This window comes from Cladophialophora carrionii (genome assembly GCF_000365165.1).
Source record: "Cladophialophora carrionii CBS 160.54 unplaced genomic scaffold supercont1.4, whole genome shotgun sequence".
Taxonomy (NCBI): Eukaryota; Fungi; Ascomycota; class Eurotiomycetes; order Chaetothyriales; family Herpotrichiellaceae; genus Cladophialophora; species Cladophialophora carrionii.
Genome location: NW_008481829.1, coordinates 1,896,894 through 1,917,334, shown reverse-complemented (window position 1 = coordinate 1,917,334; position 20,441 = coordinate 1,896,894). Strand labels below are relative to the sequence as shown.

The following is a 20,441-nucleotide window of genomic DNA, read 5'->3' as shown; positions in this document are numbered from 1 at the left end:
AGATGGAACGAGCCCAGTTTCAGAAACGGACATATCCTATTGTGACACGATACGCCCACAGAGCGCCTAGTCGAGTTTATCAGGCAGCCCATCCGCTATTGCAGATGGGCACCCCCCAGTCCACTTGTCAATGATGCCGATCAACGCGAAGAGGGTATGCATGAGGTGCCTCATCCACCGGATTGTCGAAGTTGCACCAAGGCCACAAGCACGGCGGCAAATCTATCACACGTTGTTAGCCAATGCTAGCAAACGAAGCACGACCGGCGAAACAGGTATGTATGCCGTTTCAGATGGGGAACATACCCTGTGGCGGCGGCCAGGATTTGGACCTCGTTTGGTCGGACGAACAGAGTCAGACTCATGAAACAGCCCACGAGGATTGATGTCAAGATGAGGTCCTGCTTGGCTACCGACGGCGGGCTGAGCATCCAGATGGGGAGGACAACGAGGATCAATGCCGTGACGCGGATGGCCCACGTCTCGAGCGTTTTATAGCTTGTCGCTGGTGCCAGCACGTACTGGTGGTGAGGATTGTCTCGTCGGGCTGGCTGCTGGACAGTTGGAGGCGTCTCAGTCATGGGCATAGAAGCGGAGAGGGTGGTGAAAGCAGAGTACGAGCAGTGAGCACTTACGCGACCCCAACGCTGGCCGTGGTTGCAGCCTTGTTCAAGGCACCGGCTCATCGGGAAGCCTGGGAAATAGCCCGGGGCGGGGTGTGTCGGCGAGGCTGGCATTCGATGTTATTGACCGGAAGGCTCAAGAGATTGGTAGGTGTTAATAAGACTCTGGTGAATCGTCTTTCAACCGAGCATTGGATTGCCCATAGCTGAGCTGAAATGAGATGGACGGAGAATAGGATCAAGGCACTTCTGAGGTACTAATCCGCTTTATCAAGCAAAGTGGTTGAGGCGCTCACCTCTGCACCGACCCAATTGGTCTAGCAATTGGGAATACGATTGGTTCCATCCCAGCAAGTATACAATTGGCTCGATAAGTATGCATCTGGTTGGTTCAACTCAGTTGAAGTTTGCACTGAGAGGTCCAGGTTTGGGTAGCTGATTGGTTCCATCGCAGCAAGTATTCAATTGGCTTGAAAAACACATATCTGATTGGTTCCATCTCAGCAAGTATTCAATTGGCTTGAAAAACACAAACCTGATTGGTTCAACCCAGGCAAGTATACCATTGGCTCGATAGTTATGTATTTGATTGGTTCAGTTCCAACAAGCATATAATTGGGTCCGACTGACAGGTATCTAATTGGTTCTAGTCAAGCAGGTATATAATTGGCCGACATTCTCGATATCCAATTGGTGTAAATTCTAGGGTGTATATAATTGGCTGCACTGCAAGATATGTAATTGGTCCAAGCTCCAGCAGGTATAGGATTGGTCCACATACAGGGCATCTAGCTGGTCCATTCCAGGAAGGGATACAATTGGTCCAAGAACTGTGTACCGAGTATCTTAGTGGTCAGAAGTACGCAGTGATATTAGGATGTGCTTTGCTGGCAGCCTTACAAAATATTCACGCCAAGCAAGTCCCTCAGCGCCCACCCATCATGAACCATGCTCGGCAATCAGCTACACAGTACGGAGTACTGTTGCAGGCATTAATTATGGCCCCTGTTGATGGGATTCCGCCACTGAGGCAAGATCTCCGGGGATTGAAGCCGGGCGCCCGGTTATCCTCCACCAGTCCCCTCCTACTACCCCTCCAACTCCATTGGCTCAGTGCCATCACAAAGAACAGCGTACCTGGCCCAATACACCCGATCGCTGTACGTCACGGAGCATACTGGCTTATACACATGCACCGCCGAATCGGAATCGCAAGACGACGCTTGACTGCAGAGGAGAAGTTCGCACCCAGGAACCAGGTATTCGAGCGCCACTGTGCCGAACTGGACGCTCGGGCCGCTCGGGCCCAAGATATCGGTCGTTCGGTTCACCATGCTGGTGTTCACGTCGATGTACAACGTCACGTCCTTCTGGGCGCAGTTGGCTCCAGGTCGGCCCGGGATGAAGCCCAGTCTGGCGACTATGGCTGCGTCGGCGATCCCGACGCCTGTGAGGATGGCCGTGCACAGCGCCGCGCAGAGGGTGGGTATCTTCATGCTGTGTCTGGGGCACAGATGGAAGGAAAGTGGCTTCGTGATGTACCCTAACGGCGGAACAGTGAGATATGAGCTGCCACTTGGAAGGGACTGCACTTACCGGAGTAGGAGGAATTCGGGTTCGACCGTTGAAAGTCGGACTTGGAGAGATTCGAATGAGAAGGTAAAAAAAGGAGTGAAGAGGTTGCGCGTCTTGGCCCCCAGGAGATGACACAGGAGGAAGGACCAACCTGACTTACAGCAGCGGAGAGTCTTGCCTCCTGGTCTTTAAATCCGCTCAAGCTCAGTCTCGTCCCCGCCCCGGTGGGAATCTGTGCTGCGATGATGAGAAATCGAGGGTGGACGAAAAGATGCAAGGATCCGCCAAATTCGAATTTTTCGACGGATATGACACGGGTGCTGGCCGAACGACGGTTCGTGGCGCATAGCGCAAGGTTTGCTGAAATCGATGTAGCACGAGACACGGATACGCGGGCGTGTCTCAACGTGGTTCACAGGATATAGGTGAGGAAGCTTCGCATATTGATGCGACCATCGTCGAAACACGCGGTTTGCGTGAACCGTCCGATGGCAGAGCAAGTCAGGTTCGATTATATCCGACCGTAGCCTGGAGGCGTCAATGCTTCTGGCGAGATCAGTAAGTCATGACTGTGAACGGCTGGCAAATTCGTTCTCCGCAAGACTGTAGTACACGGTGGAACGAAGAATACGGGATGAGATTCTGCATTGAATATCGACTGTGCGGACCGCTCTTCTCTGGGTCCTGGAGTTGTTTAGCATGGATGGCGTCCATCGACCGAATCGAACTCTCACCTCCGCTTCTACACGGCGCCTTGTACGCTCCCCTGTCGATATTCGGTCCGTAGCAGAATGGCACTCTTTAGAGCCTGACCAGCGCAAGTGTTCTGCGTTCCTGATACCGAAAACCCGGCATTCACCCGACAGGCACAGTGGTGATGAGGTTTTGCAGTATTATTCACCTCGCAACCTCTTATTTACAATGTTCAGATCCTTCCAAAATTGTCTCATACCTCCAAGGGACACACATCTTATAGCTCCGACCTCTTCCACTTGATCTTCTGCGCCTTTTCTATCACCTTGTACAAATCCGTCTTCTTGAGATCCTGGCCCGTGTATTTCTGGTAGTTCTCGGCGGCCAGATCGACTGCTTGCTCGTGTTTCCATACTAACACCCCAGCGGCAAGCACAAGGAGCAGGAGTAAGACGATCGTGGTGGTGGATGGCCCACGGCGGCGGTTTCGAAACGGCACTTTCTCGCCAGTGTATGCGCCATCGGGAGATTTGGGGAACCAGTCCTCGGTCTGCGAGCGCTTTAGATTGGGATTGATGCGTGTAATGCGTGACATATCTGCACTAAGGCTGCGGGAGGATTATCGGTACGGCTCTCGGCCTGTGGTGAGTACGTGAGATTATCTGCAGGGACTTTCGATCGAGGTTCAGCACGGGGACGATACAAGCACGCGCGTTCTGTGCACAGGTGAAGGGAAGATGACATGCAATGCATCAATAGGAGGACGTCCAGGAGCGCAACGGAAACGTCGCAACACGGGATAAGCACTGATGGGGGACTTCGGGCTGACCATGGCACCTTGTCGTCGGGATTGATATCGTGCTGACTAAGAGTCTAATATTAACAGCAACCAAGCCTCCTAGCTGCGGCTGGAGATGATAAATACTGCTGATCCCGCCCATGTTGCTGGAGCCGCTGGTGTGCAAGGAGATGACTTCGCACAGGTGAAAGAAGGTGTTGATGGTACTGTACCGAATCATGCTTCCTCTAGGCGCAGCTATACCACTTGTCTCAGGGCAATCCGGTCAGATAGGAGCTCTGGTCCGAGATCGGAAAATATCCAGACAGAACAGCTCAAGCAGGGCAGCGCGGAGGTCAGCGCTGATTGCAGTGATGAGGCGAATTGGGATCGAGCGTTCGATGCAGGAAGCGTCAATAACAGGAGCAGGAGGAAGAGTGCTTTTCCATCAATCTGTGTTCGGTGCTTCTGTCCATAAGGCTGAACGATGACGTCAATTTGCAGCCTCGTCGCGTCACCCACGCGTTCACTTTAAAACCTTCAGCATATCATTCGAACACCGCTACTAGACTAATCGTACTGATCTAGAGTACACAGACGCTTTCATATTTGTGTTTGTCGCGGCGATCAAGTATGGAGACCTCGACAACGTGAATGCTGGCAAAGCTCCGCCAACCGACAATCCTCACAATGATCCTCTACAAGGGTCTTCGGCGACCGAACCCAAAGGCCGAGTACATGGCAGAACCTCCAGCACCAGCAAGTCTCAAGCCAAACTACCGCATTCTTCTCAGTGACATCATGGTGCTTGCGCTGTGACTGTAGCTTGACTGCGGCAGGTCCAGAACGCTACTCGCAAACTCCGTCATGAACATTGGCCATCCCGGTCGCTTCCAGGAAGCCCTCAGACTGTGACCGATCTTTTGGTGGGCCGAGACGTTAAGTCGGGACAGAGGAGATATGATGATATTTCGTCACCTGTTATATAGTTCACTGACAGCTGCTCTGTTCAGGATTCCATATCCAATACTGCGCCAGTGATCGTGAATACGAGCTAGCCAGGAAATCACAGGCAGACAACCATGGCCCAACTAATACATGACTCCTTCTTCGGCCGACTGCTGCGGTACTTGTCGAAGGGGAAGTTATTGCCGCATGAAGAGACCAAGAACCCAGCTCTGTTGAAGCCATTCACCACGGATCACTACCACAAGTTCTCAGACAAGCCGTCACCCGAGGTGCCAGCGTCTGATGCCAGTACCCTCAACAACAGCGATGGAGAGTTAGCCGAGAAAGGGAAGGATCCCCTTATCGTGGGCTGGTATGGCCCTGATGATCCAGAGGTAAGGTTTGCGTCCGTACCTTCTGAGCGAGAGGCTAATCATTAGAAAGAATCCCCTCAACTGGTCAAACTTTACCAAGTGCGCCATCACCTTTGAGTTGTGCTTTTTGACGTTCGCCGTCTACGTTGGATCTTCAGTCTATACAGCCGGTGTGGTGAGCGTAATGAAGGACTTCAATATTGCCCAGGTGCCCGCAACTCTCCCGTTGACAGTCTTCGTGTTGGGCTTTGGCTTGGGTAAGAGCGGACTCATTGCCCTCCTGCATTTGATGTGAGATTTATGCTTACTCTAACATAGGACCAATGACCTTGGCACCACTTAGCGAAGCGCCTGCGGTTGGGAGAACGCCGATATATATCTGGTCACTTCTGGCCTTTGTCTTGCTCCAGATACCTGTCGCTCTATCGGTCAATCTCCCTATGCTTATCGTCTTCCGATTCATTACCGGCGTTTTGGGCTCCCCGCCGCTCGCGACTGGCGGTGCGTCAATTGCGGAAATCTTCACGCCACGCAAGCGAAGCCTAGCCATCGCCATCTGGGGTGTCGCAGCTGTAGGTAACTCCCTACCCTCGATCATACACGTTCTGACAAGACAGATTTTCGGACCTGTGTTGGGGCCCCTCATCGGAGGCTTCGCTGCCCAAGCCAAGGGCTGGCGCTGGACCATCTGGGAGCTGATGTGGATCTCCGGCATCGCCCTGGTCATGTTGTTCTTCTTTTTGCCCGAGGTCAACTCGAAGAACATTCTTTACCGCCGAGCGCATCGACTTCGCAAACTGACCGGCAACGACAAACTCATGAGCGAGGGGGAGATCGTATACAAGAACGTCACCGTCAAGAAGGTCGCCTACCTCACGATCATCCGCCCCTGGATCCTCACCTTCACTGAGCCCCTAGTCTTCCTCCTCCACACATGGACTGCACTGATCTTTGGACTCTTGTTCATCTGGTTCACCTCATTCCCTCTGGTGTTCCAAGGAGTCTACGGGTTTAATGCAGGCGAGACCGGCTTGACCTTCCTTGGCCTTCTGGTCGGAGCACTTTTGTGCGTTCCCCCATTCGTCTGGTATGACCGTGGAGTACAACGCAGGATGTTCGATGAAGGCGGTCAGATCTCGAAGCCGGAGCAGCGTCTCGTACCGGCTATGGTCACAGCGGCTACCATTCCCATCTGTCTCTTCTGGTTTGGCTGGAGCGCGCAGAAGGACATTCATTGGTAAGGCTGTGATGCCTTCGATCATTGTTGTGAAACTGAAACGTCGGCAGGATCATGCCCATCATCGGAACATGCTTCTTTGCGGTCGGCGCCTTGGTTATCGTGAATGCCGTTCTGAGCTATTTGCCCGACGCGTTCCCGACGGAGATTCCCTCGGTCATGGCTGGGTCCGCCTTTATGCGATTCTCATTTGGTGCCGGATTCCCCTTGTTCGCGCCAGCGATGTACCACAACTTGGGCATCCATTGGGCGAGCTCCCTGCTGGGGTTTCTCGGCTTGGCTTATGTGCCGATTCCGTTCCTGTTCTACTTTGTGAGTATTCATCCGCTTGTCTCGACGGGCTGGAGCAGTGACTGACATAAGTGGCCAGTGTGGCGAGAGATTCCGTAATGCGAGCAAAAGAGCGAGGCATACATAGCGACCGTTCCGCAGATGGTCGTTGTGGGCCTAGCAAGCTCATTCAGAGATAAAATACGATCATGAGTGAGGAAGAGGAGAAGAAACCAGCTCAAGAACGGCATAACAAACACTTTGCCGCAGATCCAAGCATGATACTAGATCGACTTACGAACGCAAACCCGTAGCAGCGCTGTTACTGTCTTCTCGAGTTATTCCTTGCTTCCTCGCAATTTCCAGATTCACCGGCAAGCGCAAGGCGTCCTCCGGGTAAGGGCATGTTGACCTCTTCGATGAACGGAGGCGCGGTCTTCAAAAGGTGGCCAGGGGTTTATGGAGTCCTAGATGCCAAAACAGCACAAGGAATTCCAGGGAGACTGTCTGCAGATTTCGACAAACCGACGCAACGATAGACCGAGATAATTCTTGGGCACTTGATCCTGCTGCATGTTTACGGGCTGTTACCCCTTCAAAGAAGTCCTGCCTCGCATGCCTCTTCTTCCACTGACTCTTGACGCTGGCTTGCTCCTATCTGGCGGAGTTCGACTGTGAACTGATCTACATGCTGGCCTTTCCGATGTCGATCGCGAAGGGCATTGCTGCTCAAAGAAATGGCTGACTGGCTCGCGTAATTCTTTACCTGGGGCATGTCTCGGAACAATGCATTATAGATACAACCACGACGCAAATAATTCTGACTCATGGGCGAGAACAGAATGATCCCTCTGGCATGCGTGGTTAGAACAGTTGCAGGTCGGGTTCCAGTACGTACCCCCTTGGCACAGCGATCGAGTCGACAAGGCTGACTTCCCCGTGTTCCCGAAGAGGAAGAGGCCTAATTAAGTTACTGAGGTACATACCCCCCTTTCCTGGCCTTGCAGTTCACTCGTACATACTCGTACTCGTAGGCATTGTCCTCAATCTCGGACGAGCCCCTTCCCCCACCAGCAGGCACCAGCCATGGACTCAATCGCCAACCCCGGCTTGAGAGGAGTAGCGACGAAGAAAGGAAGGCCACAGAACGCAACACCCGAACAGTCCAGATTCGATTCTTTCTCGTCGCCAGATGCGGGGGTTCTCACCTCGATCGGGTCCGCTTCCAAACTCTCTCTTACGACTGACCCAACTTCCCCTCTCCATGGACCGCCAGATGTACCAATGATGCCCTCGGCCTCGCATCCACAGGCCAAAGCCACCCGTGTCCGTCGGCATCGTCCTCGTATCGCTCGTGATGCCCCTCCTGGCTGGATTCCTCGCTTGTCCACCCGGCGTAGCGGAGCCCCGGGCTTCGACCGAGGGGCATCATTCGTACTCGCTGCCATGTTTGGAGAGGGTGCGTGCAGTATGGTGGTCCAGCCCCGCTCGATAGCACACGCGTATAAAAGGACCATGTGGGTTTTGGTGTCAAAGCCGAAGTAGACGTGCCTTTCTCAGCAGTGAGAGAAGACATAACGTTGTTACAGTAGTTCGCAAGAGAGAGACTTAGTCATCACTGCGGTCTGATCGCACTGCCCTCGTTCTCCTGCCTGCTCAAGTCGGAAACGTGGAAACAAAACAAAAATCGTCCATCTTCACATCACATCCGATCTCGGCTTCTTCAACAAGCAATCACAATGGCCAAAGTCGCCGCGTCGGCCGTGCCGAACCTGAAATCCCAGATCGACGCCCTGACGGCCGACCCGGCGGGCGCTCCGGGCGTGGTCTTCGCCGCGGTCAACAGGGCCGGCGACATCATCTTCGAACACGCCTCCGGCAAGGTGGGCGCGGGCAAGGCCGAGGCCATGACCACCGACCACATCTTTTGGATCGCCAGCTGCACCAAGATGATCACGGGCGTGGCGGCCATGCAGCTGGTCGAGCAGGGCAAATTGAGCCTCGACGACGTCGACGTGGTGGAGAAGTTGGCCCCGGTACGTCGTCGTGCGTGGTGATGGAGATCTGATCTCGGTGGAAGTCGGCGCGCATCCCCTCCTCCTCTCCCCTGCGCTGCGCTAACACATGACGACGTGATCAGGAACTGAAAGCCGTGCAAGTCTGGGATCCGGCGGCGCAGAAGCTGGTGCCCAAGAAGCGGGGCATCACGCTGCGAATGCTCCTATCACATACGGGTGAGTTGTTGCTATCTGGCTCTGGCTGTCCTATGGCTCTCCCACATCCGGCGGTATATAACTGACAGGGCGCCATAGCCGGCTTCGGGTATGCCTTCTTCGACGACCGCCTCAACGACTGGGCCGGCCCGCTTGGCCTCGACGAGTTCTCTGGCTCCTACCACGACTACCTCTCCCAGCCTCTGGTCAATCAACCGGGCGAGGTATGTGACGTGCTTTGTTTCGCGAGACTTGATGCCACTCTAATCTACTCTCCCGTTCCCCTCTATATCCATTCACCTGTGTCTCTCTGTCTGTCTCTGCCTGACTAACGCCCTCTCCGCCAAAAGGTATGGGAATACGGCATCAACATCGACTGGGCGGGCGTACTGATCGAGCGGGCCTCGGGCCTCAAACTCAACGACTACTTCCAGCAACACATCTTCAAGCCCCTCGGCATCACCCACATCAACATGTTCCCCACGGACGAGATGAAGAAGAAGCTGGCCTACATGAACGCCCGCTCCCTGGTGGACGGGTCCCTCTCGCTCGCGCGCAACGGCCACCTGAACCGCCGGCCCCTGTACGCCAGCACCAAGGAGGAGATTGACGGGACCTTCCACGCCGGCGGCGCCGGTTGTTTCGCCCGTCCGAACCAGTACTGTCAGATCATCACGGCGTTGTTGAATGACGGCGTGCATGCCCCGAGTGGCAATCGCATCTTGAAGAAAGAGACCGTCGATGAGATGTTTACCAATCAGGTGAGTGGCGGTCTTTTTGAATCCCTCTTTCCGGCCCCAATATCGTGGTCTTTCGATCAAAGGTGATGAGATGCCGTGTCGTGCCATGCTATGCTGTGCTGTGCCGTGCCGTTCTGTTCTATGCTGACGACGACGACGTTTCCACCACGTCGATAGATCCCCGACATGCCCAACTTCGGTCGTCAAGCCATCGTCCCTCCTAAACCAGAGTACAGCAACGCGCTTGCCGAATTGTACCCTGAACCCCACGACATTCCGCAAGGCTGGGGGTTGACCTTCTTCCTGCACCTGCGCGATTCGGCCGTGCACAGCGAAGGCACAGGCTGGTGGGCGGGATTGCCGAACCTGTTCTGGTGGGCGGATCGGAAGCGGGTACGTGATCATCGCGTTGTTCCTATTACTATGGAAGCGTGTGGAGGAGGATCCGTTAGAGGCTCCATGACAAAGGCTTCCTCGCAGGGGGTCTGAGAGACGACGTGGCTAATTTTGTCCTGGTGTAGGGCCTCGGTGGCATCATTGCCAGTCAAATTATTCCTTTCGGTGAGTCGCGTCTTGCCCTTCTGACTAGCTGCTGCTGATGCGAGTATTTGAGAGCACGGCTGACACCGGCGGATACAGGGGACCCGAAGATCCTCGGCCTCTGGGCACAAGTTGAGGCCGGGTTGATCCAGAACTTGCAGTATATGGAATTGGTTTCCATGCAGAGAAAAATATCTTGCCATATCTAATAAGACGGGCAGACAAGGACCGACCACTCTTGAAGGCCAGTTGGAAGGTCTCTATGTCTCCGTTTAAACTTGCCGACGCTCATGTAATCATCGTGTTTCATTGTTATGGCTCTGTACGTGGGAGAGTGATTCCGTCCTGCGAAAACCTGTGTTTTCCTGCTTTACGACCGAAACGGTCAATATGCTTTGCTAAAGAGACATGTACACCTCAGAAACTCGCTCTCTCGTCAAGCAACATGGCGCAAAGAACCAGAAGACCTGCGGTATCAAAGTGCCATGAAAACAACAGCGTCAGTGTCTCTCATTCTCAGACATGACGACGATGAAACTCGCTGAACGCGAACCTCGCCATGCAATGACTCGAATAGCGGCAGAAGGGTCCTGCTGGGCCCTCACATCACAATGCACTCCCGATCTGGCTTCTCGCCGCGAATTTTACTCCTTGACACACGACCCCGGCTTTTCTCCCTTCTGTGCGTCTTGGGAGCCTGGTGTTGCACCTGCAGCGTATTTGGCTTTGGCGTGGTTTGAGCACCATTCTGCGGTCCACGTTGCGGGATACTCTGCTGTCCTGCGTGAGGAGCCGGTGCAGCTTGCACAGGGACTTCCGTGGCCTGTACTCCAGTCTGTGGAGGAACATCTGCGGGGACTGGCAAAACTTCTCGGCTCTTTCTTTTCAGTTTCGAAAGGGTTCTTCCCAAGCCACTACCACTCTCACTCGCTTTACTCTGCGACCGAGACAAAGACTTTGGCTTCGGTGTCCCAGTCTGGTCGCCGTCACCGTTGTTTGAAACTGCCAGAGTTGCGCCAGTAGTCCCATTTGTGTACGTCGCAGGCGGATCCTGAAAGGAGATGACACTAGCTCTCCTCGTTTCTGTAGGAGACCGTCCTCTGGGTTCTTCTCGAACTGTGACCTCAAAGCTTGGGCGGCCGGAAATGCTTTGATTATCTCCTAGAATTGATATATCAGAGACTTCGCTGACCGAAGCGTTGCGCTCGTGGACAGTAGCTAGGGTCTCCTCGCCCGATGTTATGCTTCCCGGATCTCCCTCGATAGGGACGATCTGGTAGAAAAGCAGGTAAGGTGTCTCCTCTTTCAATGCTGTCTCGATGTCGATGACGGTGATCCGGTGTGGCGCAAGATCGTCGAATCTCATCCAAACCTTAGTCGTATGAGAATACTCGCGATTAGGAGACCCTGGCGTGGCAGTACCACGCGCGAGGGCAACGTAATGTCCAGAATCCACCGAGTCGCCTCGATGACAGACAACCGCTTGTAATGAGAGTTTGAAATTGCTGTTCAGCCCGTGGATCTCCTCAATCTTATCGTCCTGAATAAAATGAGGTACGGCAATCTCAACAGGAATGTCGATCTGGGTGCCTAGTCGGATCGCTCTGCCTTCGGGTGTATACGAATATCGCTTCAGGCACAGACCAAGAATCGGCCGTTTCGTTGAGAAATGAGCGGCGACTTGTGCGTCATTTGTCGGAGCATTGTCAGTATACCAGGCTGCCGCGGGTCAGTCAAAGCCGAATCGACGGAAAGGACTACGTACGTATCAAGCTGAAGAATTGCCACGCAGGCATCATAACCTCTTTCCGCACACTTCCGGCCCGCGACCGAGCCACAGAGTCATTCGAATCGATGGGAGCCAACGATGAATATCCGCTTTCATTGCGTAAAGGTATGTAGCGCTCTTGGATAATACTAGGGGCACGAGTCCGGCCGATGGCGGGTCGTATGGGGGATGCATAGCTGGGAGAGGGCGAGAGTGGAGTGATGGGTGACTGGTCGCCATCTAGCTCAACCGTCTCGACATGAATTGCACTGGCTTTGCGCGTTGAATTGATTGTTGATCGTCGCTCGAGGTATCGCCGGACCTCTATTCGGTTGTTGAAATAGTCTTCCAAACACTCTTCTAGCGTTATTTCCTTTCTCTCGCTGGTCGGATCCGACGGGATGGCCACTTCCAGAAGTCTCTCGTTGATGAACTTGTGATCATCCGCCGTATCTTCTTTGCCGGTGTGGTAGATATCCATCTTCAAGGTCAACAATGGCAGTTCGAGCTTGCCGGTAATAAATGTGAAGGCTTCTGAAGCGTCTTGCTGGTGGAGTTCCTTGGCCTCGGCCCAACCACATTCCGCCAGAGTCTCTTGCACGACCTTGGTGATGTCGGTGGTGATCAGCTTTCCAGATCGCAGGAGGTTGACCCAAAGGCGTAGGAGAAAGGCAAGCTTGTTTCGTGGTAGATCGTCAAAGGTGTTGTAGAGCATGGCCTCGAAGCTGTCGAGGCGCGAGAACATGGAAAAGAGAGTGGCGTCCAGGAAGCAGGTAACCCCTTGTCTGTTTTGTGCACCGAGCATCTTCGTATACGGATCATATGGCCTGACAATTCCTTCCGAAGCGTCTGACATGGCGAGCAGGAGTTCATAGCCCGAATTGACGTCTCCACCTGTGGACAGAGAACGCAGCGTCCACAGGATTTGAGCATCCCTGACAAGGACGCCTTTCCCCTTCAACAGACGGTCTCGTATGGTTCGTATCTGAACTACCAGGTTAGCAGGATCGGGCTGCCAGGACAAGAAGGGATAATGACCTTGGGTTCCTCGACCGACGTAGCAGGTGGGACATTGGCGTCGAACAGGCCATAGAAATCTTGAGCTGAGATGGGGTTCACTGGTCGAGGCACAAGTTCCGGACTGGACTGTAAGGGCGCATAAGTCAGACATGATAGTAACCAAGGGAAGAAGCGACGTATACACTAGAAGTAGCCCGATCTCCGGAGGGGGTACATATTGATAGGCACAAAAGTTGGATAGTCGGCATGGCTTAAATGACACGGTTTGGGGACATGGTTGCGCGGGCATCGCGGCTTCAAGGAAAAGAACTCACTGTCGAGAACTCCTTCCTGCTCAGAGGATGGGGCAGGTGTTGATGCTCGCCACGGCCTCTGTTGCGCTTGCCCTCGCGCTTGGAGAGGAACCTGCGCACGCCGCTCTCCATGGTGATTCTGCGCGACCGCCCTCACTGACACTTCCTTGGATAGAGAAGGGTTAGAACACGGTCAGGCGCTGGGTCTCTGTTCATATCGTGGTTGTCGCCGGTCACTGGGGGGTCGAACCGAAAAGGCGGGGGATCCGACGAGGCAGACGGCCGACTCTCTATCTACTGGGTATCAACTGATCCCGGCGCCCTGCGCAAGACAGCGGCGTCCGTTGGGCTGGAATGGGAAATGTCACCGGACTTGAGCTATATCATGAACGCCTCTGCCTAGCCGAGGGGATTTACGATTGACGGGAATCTCAGCTCAGCAGTCTCGACCTCGTGGCTTTTCGCCCCGCCGCGCGCGCCAACAAACAGACCCGAGCTTCGGAGGCGACGAATGCCAAGCGGTGACATCAACGTGGCCTGGCTGCGGCGCCAGTTGACTGCCCTGACAGCCTCGCCAACACCGTCCATTGTGCCAGGTTATGGAGGAGTGCAGAGTCATCCAGAAGTGAGCATTGGGAGTGTCCTGTTGCTGGGAAGGGAATGTTCGCGCGGAGCGTGGGAGTTGGGGGGCGAGTTCTCCGAAGCAGCACCCGAACGACGAGGATTTTCTTTCCCAGACCAGCTGCCAAAAGGATTGTTACAAGGCGGTTCTCGTCCTCCTCCTCGTCGGCATCTGCCAGCAATGGCGCAGCTCCCACGGCGCACCCTCTTGCGGGAGTCGCTTCGCAGCTCGACCACGTTGCGCCCCGATTTGAGATTGATCCGGACAATATTCACATCCTAGACGGTCCGGCGGCGTTCTACGAAACCTTGAAGGTACCCCAACCAGATCTATAGATGCGATGTGAGAAGCCTGGCTAAGAAGTGCTGCAGGCCAAGATAAGAGGAGCCAAGCGACGGATATACCTGTCAACGCTGTATATTGGGAAGACCGAACACGAACTCATCCACACCCTACGGGAGGCACTTGAGGCCAACCCAGACCTTGAGCTTTCGATCCTGACGGACGCGCTCCGAGGTACTCGAGAAGATCCTGAGCCATCATGTGGGACTCTTCTAGCACCCCTGGTCACACAGTTGGGCGATAGGGTGAAGATCTCAATGTTCCACACGCCCAACTTGAACGGGTGGAAGAAGAAATACATGCCCAAGCGCATCAATGAGGGGTGGGGATTGCAGCACATGAAGCTTTATGGCTTTGACGACGAGATAATGTTATCCGGGTACGAGCGACCTCTGTATCGCTCTACATGAGATGCTGACTTAGGCAGTGCCAACTTGTCCGACGACTATTTCACGAACCGTCTCGACCGCTACCATCTTTTCGCCTCCAAAGAGCTCACTGACTTTTACGCTGCCATTCACGACGCAGTCTGCGATCTATCCTACCAGCTCATTCCATCCGATGACCGTCCAGGCGGCTTCGAACTCCTAAGTCCCCACGAGAGAGGCTATCCCGACCCATTATGGCACACCAGACGGTTCAAATCCTATGCCAAAGAAACCCTCGAGCCACTCATCCACAAACGAGCCCGACAAAAGATGTTTCCCGTCGAATTTACCAACCAGAAAACGTTCATCTATCCACTAGCTCAATTTGACATTCTCCTCGGCCAACCCAGGAACATTGCGTTGCTCGACTACGAATTCGCACAGTATACATCGACCGAGAAGCCCGCCATCACCAAGCTGTTGACCAATCTCGCTGAGGACGAACGCCTGCACAAGTCAACCTGGGCGTTCACAGCAGGCTACTTCAACATCGACCCCGACATCTGTAACATGCTCATCGCCGCCGCTCCAGAAGCGCCCGACGTCCTCACCCCTGGCAAAAAAGCATATTACGATAAGTCATGCACAGTCATCACCGCATCCCCCTGGGCGAACGGTTTCTACGGCAGTCGCGGTGTAAGCGGTATGTTACCCGCCGCATACACATTGCTCTCCCGCCGCTTCCTGCGGACCGTTAGCTCTGCAGGCAAACAAGATGTGATACAGCTGAAGGAATGGCGCAGAGGCACGGTCGGCGAGCCTGGCGGTATGACTTACCACGCCAAGGGCCTATGGGTGACCTTACCTCCCCAACCGAATGCGGAAGGAAAACTTGTCGAGGACTGCGGGCCGAGCGTAACTGTGGTTGGAAGTAGTAACTACACGAAACGAAGCTATAGTCTCGACTTGGAGATCGGAGCAATGATCTTGACTGGCGACGAAGGCCTCAAGAAGCGATTGAAGAGGGAGGTGGAGAATCTAGAGGCGGATGCGACAGTCGCAACGCAAGATACTCTTGCCAGAGTCGAACGCAGAGTTGGCTTGAAGGTACGACTAGCGCTTTGGCTTGTTGAAGCGCTAGGAGGAGCCCTGTGAGGTACACCGCACACGAGTCTCACCTCTTCCCGTGCCTGTCAACTTGGCCTGCCAAAAGCCATGGACTTCTCCGAACCATCAGCATACAGGTGGCCGGTCCTCTCTGGGCACAGTCATGAAACTGCCAGTCCACGGCTGAGCTGCTGCGCGTTCCGGCCTCTGAAACGATGAGGTCGAGTGCACCGGGTGTTTCTTGTGTCAGGAGCTCGCCATGCAAATGATGTCCTCAAGATATTGTTCATCGGCATCGCAAAGTCCTCGCTTCTCATAGATTGATGTACACATACTGTAAAACAGCACAGATGGTAGAATAAAGTACTGGGCGGCAATAAACTAAGCACTTTACGCGCCTCGCCGCAAGGAACCGTGAGGCTGCAATATAGAGGCAGCAATATGCAGAGAGCAATATGCGAGCCTAACTCTTAGTTGTCCATGCATTTATTTACCTTTCCGATCGTGTATGAGGACGACCTCAGGGTCCCGATTGAATACGCAAGACACCACGTTCGAAAATTCCGTGCGAGAGCGCCGTCGTGGGCACTGAGGATTCGACAAATCAAATGGGTAGAAGGGAGGCACTGGAAGGCCGAATAATGTCGAAGCCTACCGTGTACATATCCTGCTGCTCAATGGCCATGAGACACACGAGGTTCGTCTGCTGGGTACCGTAGGCTGACTGCGTGACTGTCTGGTTTACTGTACTTGCCATGTCGCCGCGCACTGTGTATAGTACGAGGTACTGCATAATAGGTCTTCCGCAAGAACAGAACAACCGTAGATCCTTGGGGAGTTTTGACGGAATCCCATATGTACCCACCCGCTTACTGCCACCGTCGCCACCGACAACACGTCTGCTTCACAGGCTGGTTGCAGCAGTCAAGTGTGGCCTCAACTCGTGCAAAGCAAGATTCGAGGCATCGAGGACGGAAGAAAAGGTCAGAGCCCTCGCCCCTCGCAGGCAACGAACGATACCCTCATCTCTGGAAAACAAAAGCTCTCACCGACATTTTGGGGCAATTTCCGCAAGACGTCCTCATCGGCGCAAGATGTAGCAAATTTGGCAATTTGCTATGGAGTATTCGACATGCAATTCGCCCAACGGGGCAACATGTCAACAGACGGTCGCGTCGCGACATGTGCAATTCGAAAAAAAAAAATTGTTCAATTTTTTTTTCCCACTGTGCGCATCCAAGACTTCGCGGCGGTGAAGGCCCTCGGAGTCGGGTTAGGACCCCATGTGTGGGTTTGTGTCAAGGGTGTCAAACCGAGTCCTGCGTAGCTTACTCCCAGCCACCTTGATATTTTGAGACCGTTATGCAATGCTGGCAGCTGGCGAACACGAAAGAAAACTCTGCATTTTCGCCGACGTGGACGGGGGGCGAATCCTGCAGTGTGGCAGATGGATCGCGGCCAGCACACTGTACAGACACAGTACGAGTAGCGGTGTATATACCGCCATGCTGGGGGGCGAAGGTCCCGAACGCGATGGAGGATGGGAAGGGCCGCTGAGTGGAGTGCGCACGCGCGGTTCGAGCCTGAACCGCTACTGTAACTTGAACAGCGCCTCCGCGGGTCCTGCGAGCCTTGGACTAAGGGTTGCGGCGATCTCTAAAACCTACTGCAGAGATACGGGACGAGCTCACAGTAGCTCACCGGCGAGTGCGCAGTCTTGGGCTCGTCTGCAGGCGGCAGATGAGTGACGGGCTGGCAGCAACGCCGCTGAGTGGACGATGATGCCCTTGAAGGACTTTACTGGACCTCGGTGGGAAGATTGTGTCGCAGACACGCCTTTAGGACACAGTACACAGTAGTTGCCAGTGGAGCGATTCTTGGGATTCCACACCTCGGCCAAGATCGACTGCAGAGATCTTGCTGCATTGGTGGATACTGTGTACAGGACAGATGTTGTCGTCGCCAGGTCCAATGCTGGGACAATGTGGCTGCGATAGAATGTTCCAGTATTGAAGATCGAAGCTCGTTGTCCTCTGTGGGACAGGCGCCAAGATGGTCAGATAAGGAACATCAATTGTCCTCGAATAACACTCGTGGCGAGCCAGAGAATGGACTTTGGCCATTACTGGGTATCCTTAATGCCTTGAAGGCCCACCGCAGCAAGCATCGTTGGCAGAGACGGCTGCCACAGCTGTTCGAGCAGGCGCTGTTTCGTGTGCTCTCAGAAGCTCGAGCAGCGATTGATGCTTGGTGGGGAAGTCGGAAGCCCATCCATCGGAGGGGCTTCGGACTCCAGAACTCGAGCGTGCTTCGGCCCGGCGCCGACCAACGCAAGGGCGCCAGCGACCCAAATGTTGTGGTGGTTGGATAGTCCCAGACGATCATTGCCGCTGTCCTTCTTCTCGACCACCTTATTGTACCACTTGGTGCGCGCCTATTGCATTTCCTACGCAGCGGCAAAGCACAAAGCCCGTTGCGCCAAACGGAGACCTTGTCGCGGTCGATGAATGGATATTCGTGGCCTTTCGCAAGTGGGTGGCGACTCAACCGCTCCGCTGGTGCCAATAGTATCCATCGACTTCCCCAAGGGGACTACGTAGACAGTACTCCGTACACAGTATGCGAGTTTTCCGAGTCTGCGACTCGCGAGATCCGAAGCGGCCTCGAGCGTTGGCGGCCGCCGCCCAGCTCCAGAACTGAAGCGGAGGACGGAGAAAGTCTTCCAAGACGGCACATAACGCTTATGCAGCTCTGCATATCCAAGCGTCCGCTGCTGCATTAGAGCGTCTCGACCAAGGCATCCTAAGGGCTCCAGACTGTCGCTGAAAGAGACCATACAAGCAATGCGAAATTGCATTGCCTTTCACCGACATTTGGGCACGATGTCTAACATCGAATAGCAGTCTGTTGTCGTCTTTTTCGCTGACCGCACCGTCACGCTGGAAAATTTACTGCTTGGGTATTTTGCAGCACTGTCAATCGACAGTGGACTACGGAGTACTCCATAACAGATCGACATTCGGTCGAGTATTTCTCCCAATCTGTTGGCAAGATTGCTACGGAGTAGTCTGTACGAAGTACGAGTTATCACTTCGATATGAAGATCTCGACTGAAACACGACCTTGTCCTGGCAGGATGCTCCGAAACCGCCAACGTCAGTGGTTCGATGATCGAGATTATCCGAGATGAGCTCTCACAATATGCCGTCAGCCAATCATTTGCCTATCGCTCACGTGGTTTTGCCTTGTTGCTCATGAATTGCACCATCGTTGTCATTGGGTCTGCGTTCGCTCGGTTGGACAAGTTATGCCGATCCGATAAACAAGTCACCTGGTTTGACAGGATCTCCATGGCTTGGTGCTAGGATTGGTCTTTTCGGTCAGATGCACTCCTGTAACGGGACTCGAAACAGCTGGAAGTTGGTCGAAAGAGACTGCACAGAAGACTCGGGCGTGACGAAGCTCTGTGGTTCCATGAATCCTTTTCGGACCCACGAACTCGATACTGGGGTACAGGAATAGACACGAAGTCACATGACCCTGGCTTGTGGTTCTACCGGGTACTATGAGGTACGTCGGAGTACCATGACCTCTTTGAGTTACCCTTCTGTCTACACGGAAGAGGACAGGTAGACATTAGTTATGAACAAGGTCGGAGGTACTGGGAACGATCACCTCCCTTCTACGAGCTTCTGCACTCTCACGTTGTAACTACCGCTCCGGATGAACTACTTGGCGGTCGTGGAGTTCAAGAATTTTGCGGGGTAAAGCTGCTACACAGTATGCAGGAGTACAGTTTGCAGGCACAGGGGTCTTTCTCACGGGGTCATGCCAGGTACTCGTAACGTTGGCTCGTCAGGCAATTGATACCTAGGTGCCATCACGATCGAACATGAAGTTTTCGTCCTCGCATCTGCATGTAGGCCAATAACAATCTCTTCGCTCCGGTCGTAAGCTATGATACTGCAGGGCTCGTGAAGAATGAGGGCTATCTCTGTGAGAAACCATGGGTGTTGCACCCGGCGGATAGGGCCTATCACAAAAGGATTGAGCACGGGACACCTGTGCAGTGTGGTAAGCCGGATATGGCATCCTTTATGAGCACAATACTCTGCGGAAGAGTGTACGTGGTTGCTCACACGGGTTACTGTATCAGCACACGCAGAGCGACTCGTGGCAAAGGGATGGAAGGCTCGGGAAGTCGTACCCTCACAATCCCGCGCTTCGTAATTGTTCTTTGTTGTTGCAAAAGTGTCCTTTTTTGCCTCTGCCTTGGTCATCAGGTGCTGAGGTTGCGTGTTCTCGGCGGGCAGCGGCGTCATTTCGCCAGGTCCATGATGGCTGTGGCGTGACTATTGGCCGAGGGCCCAAAGCGTGTCGCCGAAAGCGGGTAGGGTGGATGTCCCAGGAAGGCAGCGCCTGAGCCTGAACCACGCAACCTGTCAAAGAGCTGGAACTGCCCAAACATGGCTCCGGCGACTGATCTCCAGGGCTGAGCAAGAAGTGTGAGACAAAAAAGAGGGATGGCGCCATGCAGGCTCCATCGGCGTAAAGCTGAGCACGAGGACAGGCAGAGAAGAGACAAGAGGGCCTGCGCAGTGTGGATCACGCGCTGCCAGGAAATTGCGAGGGCTTGGTCGTGCAGGACGCACCAGTCCCTAGATAGCCTAGCGGATGCAGTAGTCTTCCAACCAGCGTCCTCGATAGCTGGCGCAGGGACAATGCAAGCTTCCCCACAAGGCACACGCTGATTTGACCATGGCTGGCCCGACCGATTCCATTGTGTTCTCTGCCTGGGCATCATTTGTTGAGCGTTTTGCCGTTGCCTTTGTCCACCTCTCTCCAATAGGCTTAGGCTGCCCGAGGGACCACTCACCCACTCTGCTGCTGGCCCCAGAGTTGCCAGGAACTGGTGACCCGTGAGAGCGCT

The 20,441-nt window shown here is 54.2% G+C and overlaps 7 protein-coding genes across 7 annotated transcripts; 3 read left to right on the top strand and 4 right to left on the bottom strand.

Annotated features, from left to right (window-relative positions):
• Positions 1-170: 170 nt before the first annotated feature.
• G647_05341 (uncharacterized protein) lies at positions 171-581 on the bottom strand (the record flags this gene model as incomplete). Its single annotated transcript, XM_008729672.1, has 2 exons — positions 171-222; positions 307-581. The coding sequence occupies 2 exons, from the start codon at positions 579-581 to the stop codon at positions 171-173; spliced, it is 327 nt and encodes a 108-aa protein (XP_008727894.1).
• Positions 582-1,711: 1,130 nt separating this feature from the next.
• On the bottom strand, positions 1,712-2,119 carry G647_05340 (uncharacterized protein; the record flags this gene model as incomplete). Its single annotated transcript, XM_008729671.1, has 1 exon — positions 1,712-2,119. The coding sequence occupies one exon, from the start codon at positions 2,117-2,119 to the stop codon at positions 1,712-1,714; it is 408 nt and encodes a 135-aa protein (XP_008727893.1).
• A 1,049-nt stretch (positions 2,120-3,168) lies between these two features.
• G647_05339 (uncharacterized protein) lies at positions 3,169-3,486 on the bottom strand (the record flags this gene model as incomplete). The annotated part of the gene is made up of 1 exon (XM_008729670.1): positions 3,169-3,486. The coding sequence occupies one exon, from the start codon at positions 3,484-3,486 to the stop codon at positions 3,169-3,171; it is 318 nt and encodes a 105-aa protein (XP_008727892.1).
• Positions 3,487-4,751: 1,265 nt separating this feature from the next.
• G647_05338 (uncharacterized protein) lies at positions 4,752-6,585 on the top strand (the record flags this gene model as incomplete). The annotated part of the gene is made up of 5 exons (XM_008729669.1): positions 4,752-5,012; positions 5,062-5,248; positions 5,310-5,563; positions 5,609-6,228; positions 6,279-6,585. 5 exons carry the CDS (start codon positions 4,752-4,754, stop codon positions 6,583-6,585), a joined length of 1,629 nt encoding a protein of 542 aa, XP_008727891.1.
• Positions 6,586-8,237: 1,652 nt separating this feature from the next.
• G647_05337 (uncharacterized protein) lies at positions 8,238-9,940 on the top strand (the record flags this gene model as incomplete). The annotated part of the gene is made up of 5 exons (XM_008729668.1): positions 8,238-8,534; positions 8,639-8,732; positions 8,811-8,935; positions 9,062-9,472; positions 9,629-9,940. 5 exons carry the CDS (start codon positions 8,238-8,240, stop codon positions 9,938-9,940), a joined length of 1,239 nt encoding a protein of 412 aa, XP_008727890.1.
• A 652-nt stretch (positions 9,941-10,592) lies between these two features.
• G647_05336 (uncharacterized protein) lies at positions 10,593-13,204 on the bottom strand (the record flags this gene model as incomplete). Its single annotated transcript, XM_008729667.1, has 5 exons — positions 10,593-10,739; positions 10,800-11,710; positions 11,757-12,744; positions 12,798-12,905; positions 13,094-13,204. The coding sequence occupies 5 exons, from the start codon at positions 13,202-13,204 to the stop codon at positions 10,593-10,595; spliced, it is 2,265 nt and encodes a 754-aa protein (XP_008727889.1).
• A 528-nt stretch (positions 13,205-13,732) lies between these two features.
• Positions 13,733-15,559, top strand: G647_05335 (uncharacterized protein; the record flags this gene model as incomplete). Its single annotated transcript, XM_008729666.1, has 3 exons — positions 13,733-14,008; positions 14,066-14,415; positions 14,464-15,559. 3 exons carry the CDS (start codon positions 13,733-13,735, stop codon positions 15,557-15,559), a joined length of 1,722 nt encoding a protein of 573 aa, XP_008727888.1.
• Between the last annotated feature and the right edge of the window lie 4,882 nt (positions 15,560-20,441).